The 19,171-nt window shown below is 44.1% G+C and overlaps 1 protein-coding gene and 1 long non-coding RNA gene across 3 annotated transcripts in view; one reads left to right on the forward strand and one right to left on the reverse strand.

Annotated features, from left to right (window-relative positions):
* Positions 1-6,601: 6,601 nt before the first annotated feature.
* LOC309791532 lies at positions 6,602-7,490 on the reverse strand. Its single transcript, XR_014291517.1, has 3 exons — positions 7,418-7,490; positions 6,864-6,958; positions 6,602-6,781 (listed from the first exon to the last, which is right to left on the reverse strand). It is a non-coding gene; the product is annotated as an uncharacterized lncRNA (long non-coding RNA).
* Positions 7,491-7,595: 105 nt separating this feature from the next.
* Positions 7,596-19,171, forward strand: part of PSMF1 (proteasome inhibitor subunit 1) — a 46,296-nt gene continuing 34,720 nt past the window's right edge. The window contains exons 1-3 of one of the 2 annotated variants that reach the window (XM_082600355.1): positions 7,596-7,871; positions 14,141-14,293; positions 15,813-15,895. In XM_082600355.1, the coding sequence (XP_082456481.1) occupies positions 7,743-7,871; positions 14,141-14,293; positions 15,813-15,895 (365 nt within the window). In that variant the 5' untranslated portion in view covers positions 7,596-7,742. The remainder of the gene's footprint in view (positions 7,872-14,140; positions 14,294-15,812; positions 15,896-19,171) is intronic. The other variant, XM_082600356.1, reaches the window with a different exon arrangement.

Consider the following 19,171-nt stretch of genomic DNA (forward strand, 5'->3'; position numbering starts at 1 on the left):
ACCTCTTTGACCCGAGCAGTGAAACCAGAAAGCCGTGCAGTCATGGCAGCTGCTCCATCACACATATACCAGCCCAAAATGACCAATTCAGTTTTCCTGATATGTAATCATTCAAATACTTGAATAGTTATGCAGCTGTGGTGTTCCCTGGCAACAAAAGTGCACATAACATAGCCTCATGCATATCCTCCTGAAAAATGTATCTCACAAAAACAAGCATCGTTGCCTTGTGGTCAACATCGGTAGACTCATCAACCTGGATTGCATACCATGGTGACTCATTAATCCTCTCTAACAATTGTGCTTCATTATCCTCTGCTATCTCATCAATTCGTCTAGTTACGGTGCTAGCCAAAAGAGGAACACGTGCCACTATTGAACTGCAGCCTATCCTAATATTTCACGACAAATGTCCTTAGCAGCAGGCAGGATCAACTCTTCACCAATAGTTAAGGGCTTCTTAGCTTTAGCAATGCGGTTAGCCACTAAGAATGATACTCTCAGTGCAGACGCATTTGATGAAGTGGTGGCCTTCAATAATTGCTTCTGCTCCTCATGTTCACATTTTTTCTTTTGAAAAACTCCAAAGGCTTGTCTTTTCATGCAGGGTGCTTGGTCTCCATGTAGTGAAGCCGTTTTGAAGGTTTCACGGCTTCGTTGGATCGCTGGTCTCCACATATTATACAAAGCGGGCTTGGAGAATGTGAATCGCCTGTTGCAATGAACCCATAATTTAAGTAGGACTCTTGGTATTTTCTTTTAAATGCAGCTTTCTTTTTGTTGGCAGTCTTAGAGTCTTCTGCTGTCTCATCATTGGGTCTTTCCCCCTTTTCAAAGAAGCTCTCCAGCGATGCTTGCTTTTTACTCATTTTGGCTAGAGTTAGCTTGTGGGCTCACCAAAACCGTGACTGAGACAAGTACGCAGTGCGGGAAAGAGGCACGGACAGAAGTGGTAAATAAAATAATGGGCGGGGGGTCCCATGCAGACTAACATAAGTGTCGGATTCTGTCTTAAAAACCTGCCACCAGATGCAGCTGTACAATTGAAGTACATCAACTCACTTGCCACTTTAAAGCCTGCCACCAGATGCAGCTTGTCACTTGCCACTCACTGATAAGGTTTTGATATGAGTCTGCAAGCAATTGATTTATTATGGTCTCTGTGCAGTCACACCTCTCTGCTAATGATAATCTGTGTTTGAAGCCACTCCCCAGCACTCATTGCCTCAGCCCCACCTCAGATCATCAGGCATTAGATTCTCATAAGGAGCATGCAACCTAGATACCTCGTATGCACAGTTCACAGTAGAGTTCGCGCTCCTAGGAGAATCTAATGCTGCCGCTGATCTGACAGGAGGCAGAGCTCGGGCAGTAATGCGAGCGATGGGGAGCGGCTGTAAATACAGATGAAACTTTGCTGGCTCACCCGCCGCTCACCTCCTTCTGTGTGGGCCCGTTCCTAGCAGGCCACGAACCGGTATCGGTTCGTGGCCTGGGGGTTGGGAACCCCTGATCTAGATGACCTACAGTCTGGCAATAAGTATTTAGATACAATACCAAAGGCACACTTCATGAAAGAATCAATAAGCTGGATTTCATTAAAATTTAAAAAGTCTCCTCTGCTAAAGACACTGTCAAGAGAATAAAATGACAAGCCATAGACTGGGAGAAAATATTTGCAAAAGTCATATCTGATCAAGGACTTTAATCCAAAATATACAAAGAATTCTTAACAACAATAAGAGTTGTTCAACAATAAGAAAATAACCTGATTAAAAATTGGGCCAAAGACCTGAACAGACACCTCATCAAAGAAGATACATAGATGGCAAATAAGCATACAAAAAGATGCCCCACATCATATATCATCAGGGAAATGCAAATGAAAGCAATGAGATACCACTGTACACCTATTAGAATGGCCAAAATTCTGAACACAGACAACATGAAATGCTGGTGAGAATATGAAGCAACAGGAACTCATTGCTTGTGGGAATGCAAAATGGTACAGCAACTTTGGAAGACAATTTGGCAGTTTCTTACAAAACCAAACGTACTCTTACCATACTATTCAGGAATTATGTTCCTTGGTATTTACCCAAAGGAACTGAAAACTTATAATCACACAAACGCCTGCACATGTATGTTTATAACAGCTTTACTTATAATTGCTAAAACTTGGAAACAACCAAGATGTCCTTCAGTAGGTGAATGGGTAAACTGTGGTACATCCAGATAGTGGAATGTTATGCAATGCTTAAAAACAAAAAAACAGACCAAAAAAAAGAAGCTATCAAGCCATGAAACATACGGAAGAATCATAAATGCGTATTACTAAGTGAAAGAAGCCAGTCTGAAAAGACTACATACTGTATGATTCCAGCTCTATGATATTTTGGAAAAGGCAAAACTATGAAGACTAAAAAGAACGGTGCTTACCAAGGATTAGGAGGAAGGAAGGGGTGAATAGGTGGAGAGCAGAGGACTTTTAGGGCAGTGAAATTAAATTTCTCTGTATGAAACTATAATGGTGGAAACATGTCATTATACATTTGTCCAAACCCATAGAATGTTCAACACCTAGAGTGAACCCTAATGTAAACTATGAACTGTGGTAATAATGATGTGTCAATGTAAGTTCACCAATTATAAAAAATGTACTACTCTGTGGGGGATATTGATAAAGGGAGAGGCTGTGCATGTGTTGGGGGAGAGGGTATGTGGGAAATCTCTGTCCTTCCTCCCAGTTTTTGCTGTGAATATGAAACTGCTCTAAAAATAATGCCTATTTGAAAACAACCTAATTCAAAAATGGGCAAAGGACTTGCACAGACAGTTCTTCAAAGAAGATATACAAATGGCCCATAAGCACGTGGATAGATGCTCAACGTCACTAATCATTAGGGAAATGCAAATCAAAACCACAATGAGATACTGCCTCATACCCATTAGGATGGCCACTATCAAAAACAACAAGCATTGTCAATGATGTAGAGAAATGTGAACTGCTGTGCACTGTTGGAAATGTAAAATGTTATAGCCTCAGTGGAAAACAGTATGGCAATTCCCAATAAAATTAAAAATAGAATTACCATTGGTTCAGCAATTCTACTCCTGGGTATATATTCAAAACAATTGAAATCAAGGTCTTAAAGAAATATTTGTACACACACGTTCATAGAAGCATTATTCATAATAGCCAAAAGATGGAAGTAACCTAAGTGTCCACCAACAGATGAGTGGATAAGCAAAATGTGATAGGTATAGATATTCCATTAGATACATAGATAGATAAATATATAGATATATATCTATGATACAGATATATACATGGAATATTATTCAGCCTTAAAAAGGAAAGAAATTCTGAGACACGCTACAACATGGATGAACCTTGAAGACATTAAGCTGTGAAATAAGCCAGTTACAAGAAGACAATCCTGTATGATTCCATTTAAATGAGGGATCTAGAGTAGTCAGATCCTCAGAGACATCATTCTACAGAAAGTAGAATGATGATCGTCAGGGATTGGGAAGAGAGGGGAATGGGGAGTTAAGGTTTAATAGATACAAAGTTTCAGTTTTGCAAGATAAAATGAGTTCTGAAGATAAATGTTGGAGATTGCACAACAATATGTATGTACTTAATATCACTGAACTGTACACTTCTAAATCATTAAGATAGTTAAATTTTGTCATGTGTATTTTACCACAGTAAAAGACTTTCAAAAAACTGTTATATTAAAATTATATATATATATATATATATATATATATATATATATAATTTTTTAAAGAGTTATCTCCTCCAGGTGTCAAATATGCTGGGCACCCCATCGACAAGGGGAATGGGAAGTTCAGATACTATTGAACAGTATTAATCACGGAGGGCTTCTCGGAGGAGGTGTAGTGGTTGGGCTGATGCTAGGCCAAAGGGGCAGGATTCCAGTGGTGAATGATTCCACCTCAGTGTTCATTTGGATCCTGCTTCTCAGCTCACTGCTTCACAGTTTCCAGGGAGATAGTTTCCAGAGAACTTGGAATACCCATGTTGCTGTCACGTGGCAACCAAGTACTGGTAGCTGCAGCAAACTGCCACATTCTTTCCATCATCCTGGGCCCTCATCTCCGGCATAGGCTCTGCACAGCCCAGGCACTGGGGGCCCAGCTAGGGAGGCACCTTCCACCTGCTTTCCTCTCAGCCACTCACAGGCCTCACAGGGACAACTGAGACTCTTGTTGATGGAGGAGAGTCCACAGAAAGTGCTAGATGGACTGCAGGCAGGACACAGACAACCTCCAGCCCCAGAGGATTCTCCCATTTGCTTCCATCCATGGAGGACCCTGGAGGACCCTGGGGTCCAGTGTGGATGGAACACAGTCCTGATCTCAAGGGACTCACAGCCTAGTGCAAGAGACAGAGCTCACTTCATTCTTTCAATACCCAGATGCTAGTGCCTACTCCATGCTGGCTGCTGACCCACAGACCAGGGTGCAGGGGATGAGGCACACAGCAGACTCCATGGTGCCCCACTCACTCCTCAGCAGGCACCTCTAAGAACCACAGGCTTCTTCCTTTAAACTTTGTGATTCTCTGCCTGAGGGCTTTTCATGCCCCCAGAAGCAGCCCTTGACCTGTGGCAGATGGGAGTCAGTGAACAAAACACACCAGTTCCCTTGCCTTCAATTGAAACAACTCTGAGACATGTCCTACACTGTTTGCCAGAGTTGCCTGGCAGGACTGAGCTCCAGGTGCCCAGAGCTCCTGGCTTGAGCACATAACATACATTGGCTGCCTTTCATCCCATCTCGCTTCTCTACTCCCTTATTGCTACTCCTGGAATCAGCTCCCCAATAAACCACTCAAATCCTCATCTCAAATTAGCTTCTGAGGGAACCCAAGCTAACAGGGATGATGTATAACAAGGAACCAAAGTTCTGTGAGATGCGAGCTCTAACCGATTGCACGCAAAGCAGTGGCTGAACCAAGGGGAGCTGTCTGCCCAGGGCAGGCAATAGTGGTAGGGGGGACATTGTCTTTAAAAACTTAAAAGCAGTAATAACATGGACCAACAGCCAGTCTACTTTTTATTATCACCATGAACCAGTCATTCTAACCAACTTCAGTGATAAAATTCCCCTCCCTACTGAAGCTGATAGATCTCACTGTCCCATGCCCGCTCCTTGGCACTCCACTGAGGCCAGCTGCACTGAGGAGAGAGTCATTGTGGGCAGAGGAGATAGGGGAAGGCCTCAGTTTGTAGCAGTGACCTTCTAATCACCCAGTACCAGCTGCCTGGTACAGTCCTCCAAGTGCCCCTCTGCCATGGCAGTTTTCACTAGGTTACCTCTATCTGTAATTTTTTTTTAACCACTAGACAGTGAGCTCCATAGAGGCAGGAACTACGGCTTGGTCACCTGGGCCTTGCTCATAGTAGACACTTAGGAACGGGGCTGCTACTGGGTGGGTACTTTTGTGCAGTGCACAGCCTGCATCACTATCCATGGCAACCCAGCCTATGGAGGTTTAGTGAATTAGTGAATGAATGAATGAATAGGTGAGAACTTTCAATAAGTGGGGAAAGACATTGCAAGCAGAAGGGACAGAGCAAGCAAAAGTAGGAAGCTTGTAAGTGCAAAGCTCCTCAGTGGAAGGGGCAAATAGCTTTATGTCACAGGCAGTACATCTCAGGAGTTCCATAGCCACCAGCTTTAGCATCACCCAGAGTGTGGTCAACATACCTGCACTCCACCTCAGAAATGCTCAGCCAGAATCTCTGCAGATGGGGTTCAAGAATCTGGGCATCCCAGGGGAACCCCAAGAACACAAAATTTGGAAAAGTACAGGGCCAGCTAACAAAGTGAGTGGTGGACTGCAAAGCGGTGAGACTGGCCCAATTGGCCTGAGCCCAGGCCATTAATTCATTCATTCAGCATTCATTCATTCAATAAGTATATATTGAGCCAGGAAGGCATTCAGGTATATACCTGTGCACAAGACAGACATGGTCCCTTCTCCCTTGTCACAGTTTAGTGGGAAGACAGTCATTAAATAATTAAGCAAATAAATATCTAATATAGTGTCAGCTTATGAGTAATGCTTTGCAGGAAAGAAAGCAAGGTAAGGGGTTAAGAACAGAAGGTTATTTTGGATGGGATGTCAGGGAAGCCCTCTGCTGAGACTGATAGGAGGTGAGGGAAGGAGTCATTTAAAATGAAAGAGCAAACCATGCAGATGTTTGGGGAAAGAGCAATCCAGGCAGAGGGAGTATATGCAAAGGCCTAGAGAATAGAACATGTGAAAGAGGGAGACTGATTAGGAAGCTTCTGCAATAGTCCAAGTATGAGATGCCAGAGGCTCAGACCAGGGTGGAGGCAGTGGAGGTGGGTGGAAGTGGTCCAATTCAGAATATATTTTGAGGGTTAAGTTGACTAGCTTTGCTGTTGGATCAGATGTGGGTGTGAAAGAAGAGGGGAGTCAAGGTTATTGCAGTCAAGAGTGCAGGGAAATTGGAGGAGGTAATGTTAGAGAGAGACATTGGGGCGGGGAGCACAGACCACAGGAAGGTTCCTGCAGACCATGGGAAGGACTTACTTTTCTTTTGAGTGTGATGGAAGACCTGGGAGGGTTTTGAGTAGAGAAGGGATGTGATCTGGCATGTTCTAACAGCATCTCTAGTTGCAGAGTGTAGAACAGACTTTAGGGAGACAGAGATGGAGTATGGCAGTTTAGAGCTTGGTGCAGACATCCAAGCGAGAGATGATGATGGCTTGCAGGGTGCTGACGGGATGGGAAAACTAAATTTATTTGAGTAAAAACAGTAAGTGGTAAAAATCATGAAGGAGATAGACAAATAAATCACTGACATTTGGTAGTGGATCAGGAGCGCCAGCTCTCCAGTCAGCAGCTGCGTCTTCTTGGGGGAAGCGGCTTCCATTCTCCAAGCTGGTGACAAATCTGCAAAATGGGAATGATAATGGAACATACCTCATAGAGTTTTTGATAGGGTGATGTGAATGTTTTGACACAGGACCTAGCACACAGTAAACATTTAATAAATGTTATCCAAGGAGCCAGACTGCTAGATTGCTGTACCATCTCTGCCACTCACTCATCTTTGTGAGATTTACCCCTCTGTGTGTCTGTTTACCCATCAAAATGGTAAAATGGAGCTATCAAATACCAACTTTATGGGGTTGGGTGGTGAGGATTAAATAAATGAATACAAGTAAAGCATTTAGAATAATGTTCCATGGAGCAAGCACCGCATGTGTCAATTATTATTCTGATTATAGCCCTATTTCATTACCTCTTCTCCCACCAGCATACGTCCACCCTATTCTGCAGATGGGAGGTCTGTGGCTCAGAACAAGGTAACCTCTCTTCAAACGATGCCACAACCTACGTGTAGCGTACCTGCCCGCTGCGGGGAAGACGGAGATTCCAGCTTTGAAGGACCTTGTCCCCAGGGGTCCTGTCCCGACAACGCGCTGCCTGTCGGAACCTTTTAGCGTCTCCCTTCTGTTTCCAGCCGGGCGCGCTGGCGCAGCAGCGCCGGAGCAGGAAGTTACTTCCGGCGGTCACACCCCAACGCCGAGCGTCTCCATTTTGGCCGCGCAGGTGGAGACTCGGCGAGAACTAGCGGAGTAGCGGAGCGGAGTCAGCGGAAGTGTGAGGGCCGAATCGGCTCACCGCACTTTCTCCCTTCCTTCCTCCGCCCGCAGAAGCCGGGGGCTCTCTCATGGCGGGCTTGGAGGTACTATTCGCGTCGGCGGCGCCGTCCATCACCTGCGCGCAGGACGCGCTCGTCTGCTTCCTGCACTGGGAGGTGGTCACGCATGGCTACTACGGCTTGGGTGCCGGCGACCAGGTACGCCACGGAGCCGGCCCGGGGCCAGTGTGGAGGGGGTAAGGTGTCTTCTGCCCAAACCCAGAGGACCGGAGGCTCGGTCCAAAGTGCCTGACCTTCCCTCCTCCCAGGTCTGGGTCCTAGGAGTCATGACACCATTGGTACCTTTAGTCTGCGGGTCGGGGAGGTGCTCTCTTGTCCTAGCCTAGCTGGCACAACACGATTTGAAAACCCAAGGACAGAAACTCACTGCAGCACAGGCTGGCAGTCTCCGAGGCCGGGATTGTGCGGATCTGGCAGCGAGACAGGGGTTACTCTCCTGAGTACTCCTCACCTACCCGTGCTCCGCCAAGCTCCTTCCCACGCTGCTGGGTGGGGTGGGGCTGTACCCAGTACTACCCTCCTCATACTGTAGTTGAGTGCACACCAGATATCTGGATCCAGGCACAGGTATGTGGGGAGGTTGGGCCGACTCAGCTCCAGTCAAGGGCCCCTAGAGCTCAGACACCCTTCACGCTTTACTGAAGGACCTGGTGCAGCCCACTCACCGTTACGGTCTTCACTCCGGCTCCGGGGGAACAACCACCTCCCACACACGTACAGACATGCACCCTGGGTGTAGGGCCAAGTAAGTTTCCTCCCCAACAGCTGTCCCATCCTCAGGCTCTGCCTCTTACAGCAGGGGGCCCTGTGGTCATCCCCAGAGAGCCCCAGGACTGGCGGGCCCAGCCGGCCTCACTAATTCTTTGCCGTAGCATTCTCCCGTCTTCCCTGCCCCTTCCCTGTGACTCTCCCCCTGTACATCATTGTACACACCAGCTTCCTGTGAGAACTGGGCCTGGGCCCCTTACTGCCCCTTCATTTCCCTTCTGCTCCATCCGAGAAAATATCCTCCCATACACACGCTCAGGACTCGCTGCCTGCGCCTCACTGTCACTCTCTTCTCACTCTCAGAACCTAGACCGGCTCTGGGGAGCAGGGCGCTTCACTCCTTTCATCTTACGGTGAGATTTTAACCTCACTCTCATTTCTAACTGCTTTAGTTCTCAAATTCCCTAATCCTTTTTTAGTTTCTCAGGTATACATCCAGCGTCTTAATCTTTCCTCTTCTGACACAGAGCTTTAGGGATCCCTCCTCAGACACAGTTTACACATCCTGGGCTCCTAGAGATAGGTTCGCCCCCCCACCCCCACTGCTCCATTTCTCTCTCCCTTAGAACTCGTGACCAAGACTATCACACCCCCTCATGCTTTACCCTCACCAACAGGAATAAGAAACACAAGAACTGTCATGGATTTCTGGCTTTCCCCCCCCGCCCTCAGACCTCAAGTGTCTCATTGGGACCCCAGATACACACAGTAAACTTCACCACCACCTCCAGCCTCACGGGAAAAGAAGGACCAGCTTTACACACAGACACACACAGACACACCCACACACACCCACACACCCTGGAAGCAGGAACCATTCTCCCTCCCAGATGCCTTTGTTCCTGGCCTTTCTGTTCACCTTTTGCTTCATTCCACTTACTTGCCTTTCAACATTTCAGACCTTGGGATCAGGTAGAGGCAGGGCCCAGAATCATGAGTGTCAGGTTTTCACTTTCAGTATGTAATCACCCCAAAAGAAACCTTACGTCTCCTGGCTTGCCTCATTCCAGCTTTCTAATCTTTAACAGCTCTTTCACTTGCCCCAGGCATTTCATTTCACCTTTTCCTGGGACATTCTCCCAGAAAGCTGATGTGTAGGATGGTGCAGGGGACAGTGGAATTGGAGAGGGAGGTAAGACTTGTTCCTGACCTTGGGGCTCCCCTATGGACTCTCAGCGCTGCCCCCACACCCCTCCCTGCCCCTTGCCCTGTCCTTCAGATCTAACAGGTTTGCCCTGCTTTCTCCCCTCCTCATATACCTCACTCTCTGTATTTTACTCTCAGCTAGCTACTGCTGCCCTGACACACTGTTAGAACCTCTCCCCCCAGGAGCAGGAACTTGTTACAGAGAGCCTGTGTGACTCCCTTCTCTTCTTCCCCTTCCACACACACGTATCAACGCTGCAGATCTGCTCCCACCACTCGTCCCCTCACAAATCCTGTCAGCAACTCTGTGTGAGTCACTTTGACAGCTTAGGGACATCAGTTCATGTAGGTCATTGCCTCCTCCTAACTGGCACCATCCCCTTGCCATGTACTCCAGGCTTCCAAATTTTCAGAAAGAACACAATCTCATTTCAATACTGGTCTAAAAAAATAAATAAGAGATACTTAGCTGAATCCCAAAGGTCCATCTAATTCCACTCCGTTTATGATGCCACATGTCGAGTTCATGCAAGCCAGAAAAAGATGTTGGCTCCAGACATCTTAGGGGAGGCCCGGGGGAGTGCAGATGGGGGTTTAGAAGGCATTGCCCACTGTCCATCTGTCCACCCCAGTGCTAAATCAAGCATGTTCCCCCATGGGGGGGGGGTGGGCATTTGTTCACACTAGAACATGGTGTGGTTTTGCTTCTCTCTGCCCCTTAAGTGCCACTGGAATTCAGGTTGCACTTGTCCTCCTCTCACTTCTGCTGAGTTTACTTTCATTCAGAGTAGAAACCTTTTGGAGGCGCATCTTTCCTATTAGTTTATTTAAGAGAGGTTTTAGTTTTCCAGCGTGGGGCCAACAGTCTCAGCTGAGACCAGTAGTATTTGCCAAGTTCAGAGGATGTTTATGTTGCCTCTCCAGCCACCTTCTGCTTCCCACCCTTCTGGGGGTGATAAGAGAGAGGAAGGTCCTGAAATTGTGTACTTGATCATTTAATATGTTGACAGTTAAATAGAAAGCTAAATTGTCTGCTTTTCTCTTTGGTTTTGTGTCCTCTAGTACAGGGGAATTGTGTACATAAAACTTGATTAGAAGAGCAATACAACTTCAATAAAAAATTCAATATTTGAATTTGTATTTCTTTCTTGAAGTTGGCACCGCTCCTCATAAGAGCTTTACAACTGTGTCAGGTGGTTTAAGTAGCAAGGGAATAGAGACGGCCATAGACTTAATTTTGAGAATATTGTTTTCTGTTGTAGGAATCTAAAGATTATGACAAAAGAGAGAAAATGCCCCACATGATCTTCTTTGGGTGCATTTTAGCCCAGAGACACTGGAATGAACTCATGGCCATTAAAGAATATTTCCAGCCTCAGGATTTTGCCTAAGGGGACAACTATCTTTACTTTTGGGTGGCCCATCTAGGGGACCTGGCTGGGAAAATCTCCAGCCATAGTGTGGGCAGTCAGGAGCTCTGAATGCCAAACCCAGCTCTGCACTTGACTTACCATGACCTTGGGCAGTTTTCAGCCCCCGTTAGATTTTTTTTCATCCGAACGAGTTAAACTACACAACCATGTACTTTGGCTGCTTTCCAATCGTAGCTCTTTGGAAGGTCTGATATTTGATGTCCCACTGTAGAGGGCAGTTGATTGCCATGTTTGGCTTGATATCACCAAGGCCAGTCTCTTTGATTCCCACCTGTTTTCCCATATCAGGGCAGCACTTGAGCTGGGGAACATTGGTTCCACTGCAGTGAGAGGTATCAGCCTCACTAGGCCCTAGGATTCTCTCTTGCTCTGGAAGCCTGAGGTTATGGGAGAGTGAGCAGGCTGAATTATTTAGAATAAATAATAAGAAATTCTGGTGGGTTGAATGCTGTACATGGAGGGTATAAATATAAATTCAAAGGCCCTTGATAGAACAAAGACAAGACATGTCATCAAATTCTTGGCTTCCAAAGTAAACCTTAAATCCAGGACACTAAACATGTTGTAGGAAGTTTACCCAGTTGAGGGTGAGGGGATAGTTTCTCTTAGCAGACTGGGCTGATGAGTTTCACTTTTGTTTTCTGTCACTCTCATTTCTCTGCTTCAGGCCTGTGAGTTTCCTTGTCATTTAGCCAGGTTTGAAACCATGCCAGTTGCAATGTCTTGAATTTTATTTGGGACCACTTTGCAGCTTGATTCCTGAGCCCCAGAGGTGACCAAAGCGGAGAGGCCCACGATCTCCATTCTTGGCCTTCCGTTGTCCTCGGTGAGGTCTGAGGTCTGTGTTGCTGGATCTTTGTCTTGTTGTTTTTCATCTTTGGTCGCACTCCCTCCCACCGTAGTCTCATGAATACAGATCTTACCAGTCCGCTTGCTGCGTGTTTAGCTGTAGAACTATGCTTCTATGAAAACAATATATAGATTCTTTGTGTGTTGTAAAATTTTTTACATAAGTGGTACCTGGCTGTAAATCTCATTTTAAAAAAACTTTTCTTTGTCACATTGTTTACTTTTATCTATAATACTGCAATTAGATCTAGTTTGTTCCTTCTAACTGCTGTACAGTATTCCACTGTGAACATATTTTGCATTTTAACTCCCATTCGGTTCCTCCAACAGCGTTGTGATGAAGATCCCTTGTCATATTCCCTGTGCCTCTGTGCACAGAATTTCTTCCAGGAGTGAAGGTTTTGGGTCACGGGGTGTCGGCTTACGTCATTGCACTGAATATTACCAGATTGCTCTCCAAAAGGGTTGTTAGAGTGTGAACGGCCACCAGCAGCACCTGGAGGTTGCCATTGTCCCCACACCCACACAAACACTGGCAAAAAAATAGAAAAACAGATAACAGCAGTCTGATGGGTGGATCCTGGTATCTCATATTTTAGCCTACGTGTATCTGAGTGCTAGTAAAGTTGAATGATCCTTTATGCACTGTTAGCTGCTCTTATCTTTTGCTTGTTCATACCTTTTTCAAGTGGGTTCCCAATTTTTATTGTTCGTTTTCCAGGCATTCCCTTTTTGTACTAGTTATTAATTCTTTTCTTTTACAGCCACAGCACATAGCTCATCCTAGCCCGTGACTGCCTGTTAACTTTGTCTGTAGTATCTGTTGTTGATCTGGAGCTTTAAATTATGAGCTGTGTCAAAGACAGCACTTTTTTTCTTTTGTGGACTCATTTAAGAAATCTTTCCCCACCTGGAAATCACTGTATTAGTTTTTACTATAGAGGTAGTTTGAGAACTATTTCTCAAACGTTAGTATGTAAAAAGAAAGTCCTAGGATTTTTTTTTTTAAAGAAATGAGGCCATCACAACTCACAGTGATGCATTTTTATACCCATTAGGTTGGCAAAAAATTTTAAATTGGACAATAGCAATGTTGCTGACCACGTGGAACAAGAGCTGTCATACATACATTGTTCATGGGAGTGTAAATCCATACTTCTTTTGAAAACAATTTGACTTTATCTTATAAATTAAAAGTTCTTCCCCTAGAGATACTCTATAGGAGTTCATCCATATGTGTACTAGGAGATGTGTACAAGAATGTTCATAGCGTTGTTTATAATAGCAAAACAAATAAACTGGAAGCACTCCAAATATCCATCAGCAAGTGAGTTTGTAACTTGCAGCATATTCATGCAATGATGGGCTATATGGTTGTGAACTATATAGCAAAAATGGAGCGCTGTACAGTGAGTCAGCTATAGTTAAGTGCACTGACATGGATGAATCTCAAAACAATATTGATTGAAAATGGCAGATGAAAAAAGTGACGCTGTTTATATAAAATTCAAAAACATTTGAAACAATATATTTTTAGGATTTGTGTATAGTAACACAACTATAAGGAAAAGTAAAGAAATTTTAAAAACAGCTTAGTGATTACCCATGAGGAAGGAGGAGGGAGATTCATTGGGGATACGCTACTCAAGGCTTGAGCAGGATTGGCCACGTTCTGTTTCTTAAGCTGGCTGTAGAGACATAGGTGTCTATTTTATAATTCTTTTTTTGTCTTGTACGTCTGCTATATTTTGTTTGTATGAAAGTTGTTCACAATATTTGTTAAGACACTGCAGTAGTCTGGAGAGGTGTACATTAGAATCTGCAGTTTTAGTCAACACTTTTGTGATCCCTTTGCAGATGGCCTGAATTCCAAACTTCGAGAAACACTGTCTTAGAATTTCACAGTATCCCTTTAGGTGACTGGCCTTATTCTTGACAGGGGGATAGAGAAGAGATTGTTAAACCAAGGCTACAGATTCTTGACAGGTTCCAGTGCTGTGTCACAAAGGCAGTCAGGTATGAGGGAGGATCACTAGAGCAGGAGTCCAGAGACCCCAGACCTCTAACTTGCTGTAGGACCTTGGACATTTTACTTCTCCTGACCTCCGTGTCTTCATCAGTGAAGTGAGGGAGTGGGATTAGATTATCTGTAAGGTCCTTTTTAGACCTGAGGTCATGATCTTTCACCTCTCATCTCTGGTGTCTTCTCAGCCGGGTCCCAATGATAAGAAATCGGAACTGCTGCCAGCGGAATGGAACGACAATAAAGACCTGTATGTCCTCCGGTATGAGTCAAAGGATGGGTCCAGAAAGCTCCTTGTGAAGGCTGTCACTGTGGAGAACAGCATGGTCATCAATGTTCTGGTGAGTCCCTAGGACACAGAGGGGTCTGCTGGTGGGAGTAGACCTTGGGATCGCCTTTTTGAAACCCAATTAAGAACCCTCAGTGTTCGTGAAGACTTTACCCGGTGATCCTACTTCCAGAACTTTAGTCTGAGGCCAGGACCCTAAATGTAGAAATGCTTTGGGTTCAGAGATGTTCCCTGCCTGTTACTGTAAGAGGAGGGACTTTCCATCACAGAGGAATAGTTAAGTAAATAAGGGAAATCCATTCAGGGACAGCTTGGGAGAAAAAAGCTTATTGTAGCCCCAGGGGCTACTTTTAGTTCTTTAGATAAGCTTAGCTTTCTGCTGCCTTGGAGCCTGTATACTTCTTGTTTCCTATGCTGGAAAGCTCTTCCTCTGTACCATTGCCGCCTCACATAGATACACACCATCCACCCTTCCTTTAGCATGACTGACTCCCTCTTGTTTTTCACTTACTCAGAAAGTTCAGTCCTGACTACTTATTCTCGTCTGCCAGAAAAATCTAAATTATGCCTCTGCTTCATCATTTTATTTTCCTGCCTGGTACTTAGCACAGTTTGTAATTAGTGCACTTATTTATGCTTTGGTGTAATATTTGTATTCTACCACTATAGCAGAATATTCTGTAGTCTATGTAACATAGACTATAAGCACCCTGAGGGCAGTGACTCTTTTTTTAATTTTGGCCTGGTTGTCTGTATTTTTACAAAAGTATCATGCAGTCTGTATTGTACTGGACTTTGCTTTTTTTCCCTCAATATGTTTTGGAGGTCTTTACATGGGAATGCATATAGCTATACCTTATTCATTTTAGCCACTATGTAGTGTTCCGTAATACCATAATTTGTTTATCCCTCTCCCTTTTGATGAACATTTAGATTTTGTATCACACAGGGTTCTTAGTTAACAACAGAATCCCCTCAGGTTTGTTTCAACAGTCAGGTTTATTAACAGAACTGGGATAACTCACTGAATTGTTGGGAGGGCTGGAGAAACAGTTCCAAGGCTGGGCTTCCAGGGCATTGCTCCAGACCATGCCACGGAAACCACTGCTGCTGCCACCACCCCAGGGCATTAGGTACTGGCTGACTGCCAACCCAGGTGCCCCTTCTCAGGAGCCACTGATGTTGTGACCCCTGCTGCCTCTGCTGCTACCCTCGATAGCAAGACGTCTGCCCCTTACTCAGCCTGTTTATCCATGGTGCTCACCTCCAAGTTGAAGTTGTGCATCCATTTAGCACCTCAGTTACATGCCTGTGTCCAAGCTGCAAAAGAGCCTGTGAAGTAGGTTTTTCTGGGCTCTGCCTCAGAAAGGCATTATTCCTAGATCAGAGAAGTCCCCAAGCATGAGAGATGTATTTCGTCTATTACAAACAGTCCTTATATATGTCTCTTTGTGCCCATATGTATTTCTTTAGGTTGAGTATTAAATTGTTCCTCTCCCCCCGCTGCCCCGCCACTTACTCATTAGACCAGAAATACCCCAGTCTCTCATTTTCTATTTTCATTTTTCTAGGAACATGGCTCACAGCAAGTGTCAGACTTGACCCTGAACCTGAATGATTATATCGATTCAGAACACCTGGTTGACTTCAACAGGTATTTCTAAGGGTTGGCCTTTCCCTGGGAAAAAGAAGAGAGAACCAGTGGCCAGATATAAGGAATGGACTTGAGGTGTCAGAGAATGGAGGAGGGTTAACAGAAGGATCTTTCTCTCTTGGGCACAGTCACTTCTCATTTCTCTTCTCTGTTTATTTGAAGAGAAGATTCACGTAGGAAATGCCACTTGAAATAAAATGATGCAATCAAGAGTCCACAAGTCTACAGGGTGGAGATGGGGCCTAGCCAGTGGAGTCAGTCGGAGTGAGTTCCTAGGAGGAAAAAGTGTGCCTAATCTGGTACACTCCATCCCCCAATTTTTAAAATAGACTTCATTTTTTACAGCAGTTTTAGGTTCACAGCAAAATTGAGTGGTAAGTGCAGAGAGTTTGCTTGAACCTCCCCCCTGCCCCGCACTCTCACAGTCCTGCACCAGAGTAGTGCATTTGTTATAGTTGATGAACCTACACTGGCACACATTATCACCCAGATTCCATTCTTGGTGGTGTTGGCATGTGTTTACTTTTGTAAGAAACTGCCAAACTGTCTTCCAAAGTGGCTGTACCATTTTGCATTCCCACCAGCAATGAATGAGAGCTCCCCGTTGCTCCACATCCTTGTCAGTGTTTCAGATTTGGGCCATTCTAATAGGTGTGTAGTGGTATCTCATTTTTGTTTTAATTTGCAGTTCCCTGATGACATATGATGTTGAGCATCTTTTCATATGCTTATTTGCCATCTATGTATCTTCTTTGGTGAGGTGTCCAGGTCTTTGGCCCATTTTTTAATCGAGTTGTTTTCTTATGGTTGAGTTTTAGGAGTTCTTTGTATATTTGGGGTAACAGTCATTAATCATATATGTGTTTTGCAAGTATTTTCTTCGAGTCTGACTTGTCTTGACTTTATTTTGAAATTTGCAACCCCACAGAAAAGAGGGTTTGCAAAAATATTACAATGAACACCCATATATCTGTCACCTAGGTTCACCAATTTTTAACATTTTGCCACTTTTGCTTAGTTTTTCTGTATGCTTTTTTGTTCTTGAACCATCTGAGAATTATTTCCAGACTTTATAAACCTTAACCCCTAAATATTACATCATGTATCTCCTTGTTCTTACACAGACATCCTCCTGTTACCACAATCAGGAAATGTAGGATTGATGCATTAATGTCATTTAATACACAGTCCATGTTCAGATTTCTGTAGTCATCCCAGCAGTGTCCTTTTTAGCTAGTCTTTTGGTTTTAGATTTGAGGTATTTTGTTTCTTATCCAACCAAATATCACACATTGCATTTATTTTCATGTCTTTTCAATTACCTTTCATCTAGAACAGTTTCCTAGACTTTTGTTGTTCTTAGCATTGGTATTTTTGAGGACTTGAGGTCAGTTGAAGACTTGAGGTCAGTTGTTGTGTAGAACATTCAGATTGTTTCCTCATCCTTTGATTCAGGTTGAACATTTTCAACAAGAACACTATGTAAGGGAAGCTGTGTTCTCCTAAGTGTTTTACATCAGGCACGTGACATCTATCTTACTGTTGATTTTGTTCAGTTTGATCATTTGGTTATGACAGTATCTGCCACCTTTCTCTCCAGTAAAGGCATCTGTTTTCCCTTGTGTTTAATAAGTGATCTGTGGTATTATATTAGCAGCCTGTGAATATTCTGCCTCCCAACAGTCTTTTACCTAGTGATTTTAGCATCTGTTGATGATTCTTGCATGAATCAACTATTACTGTGATGATTATAAAACAGTAATTTTCTATGTTTATAATTCTTTCTACATTTATTAGTTAGATTTTTTAATTAAAAGCCTTCTGTTCTCCGTCACCCTTATTTTTAATTAAAAAAATTTTTTAATTTATTTTTGGCTGCATTGGGTCTTCATTGCTGCACGTGAGCTTTCTCTACTTGAGGCAAGCAGGGGCTACTCTTTGTTGTGGTGCACGGGCTTCTCATTGCGGTGGCTTCTCTTGTTGCAGAGCACGGGCTCTAGGCACGCGGGCTTCTGTAGTTGCGGCGCACGGGCTTAGTTGCTCCGCGGCATGTGGGATCTTCCCAGACCAAGCTCGAACCCACGTCACTTGAGTTGGCAGGTGGATTCTTAACCACTGCACCACCAGGGAAGTCCCTATTTTTATTTTTAAAATATCAAAATAGACTCCTGGGTTATTTTTTATTCAAAGTTATATTCCATTTCTGTCATTCTTTGAATGTTCAACTTGTTCCAGAGTTGACCAGTAGGAATTCCCTCAAGCTACCTCACCTGTCTTTTTGGCATGTCACCGTGTCAGAGCGTTTTCACACTTCCTGGCACAATAAGGTGTTCTGCCCTCACTTTGTACTTTACTTGCCCCTGCCTTGAAACCAGGGATTTTTCTAAGGAAACATGATTTCTGTTGGTGGGTAATAAGTTTCCAAAATCTGGGCCCTGAGTGTGCTCATTAATATGAAGGATGTCATTGCTTTCAGGCTTTTTCAGAGAACAGCGCTAGGAAACTTTCCTGGAGTTTTTTTTTTTTTTTTTTTTCCTTAACATTTCAAACTGATACTTTTATTTTTAATCTAACACTGCAGGATTTGTATTCTCTTATTCTGTACTTGTAACTCCCTTCTGTGTTGAGAACCCTGATGCCCAACAGCCTCAGAATACTCATTTGTTTGATTCTAAAATACACACAGATAGTTTTTGAACTGCTACATCAGTGCCGACCAAGAACAGATCTACTAAGTAAAGTCACAAATACAATTTCTTTCCAGTTCTTTTTGTCCTTTGACTGTGTCCCACTGAGCATATATATCGTCAGAGTATTGTGTTCAAAATGTACTTAGATTTAATGCTTGTTGGTCCATCAGTGTAATGAAATTATCTGTTTGATAGATAGTTGGGTGCATTTGTTTCCACTTTATTCCATTTTGGGGACTTTGTCCCCATCCTCATTGACCTCTTCAGGGTTTTGGAGGAAGCTTGGCATCACTATAAATTCAGTCGTGAGAACTGCCTAGAAACCCTGTTGGATTTAATTGCATCTAATCAGCGATAACCATCTTTAACCCGCTCCACTTCTCTCAGACTTCAGACAACCTGCCCACATCGTTCTGGCCACCCCTCTTTGTCTCCATCCTTCTTTCATGTATCCTCTATGTGAGGAAATCCCAACTTCCACTCCTGGTCATCACCCTCCAGTCAGTTTCCCACACAGCAGTTGGACCAGCATTTTTGAAACACAGATCAGGTTATGATTAAAAGTCTTGCTTGCAATCCCTCAGTG

This window comes from Mesoplodon mirus (genome assembly GCF_964341445.2).
Source record: "Mesoplodon mirus genome assembly, chromosome: 15".
Lineage (NCBI taxonomy): Eukaryota > Metazoa > Chordata > Mammalia > Artiodactyla > Ziphiidae > Mesoplodon > Mesoplodon mirus.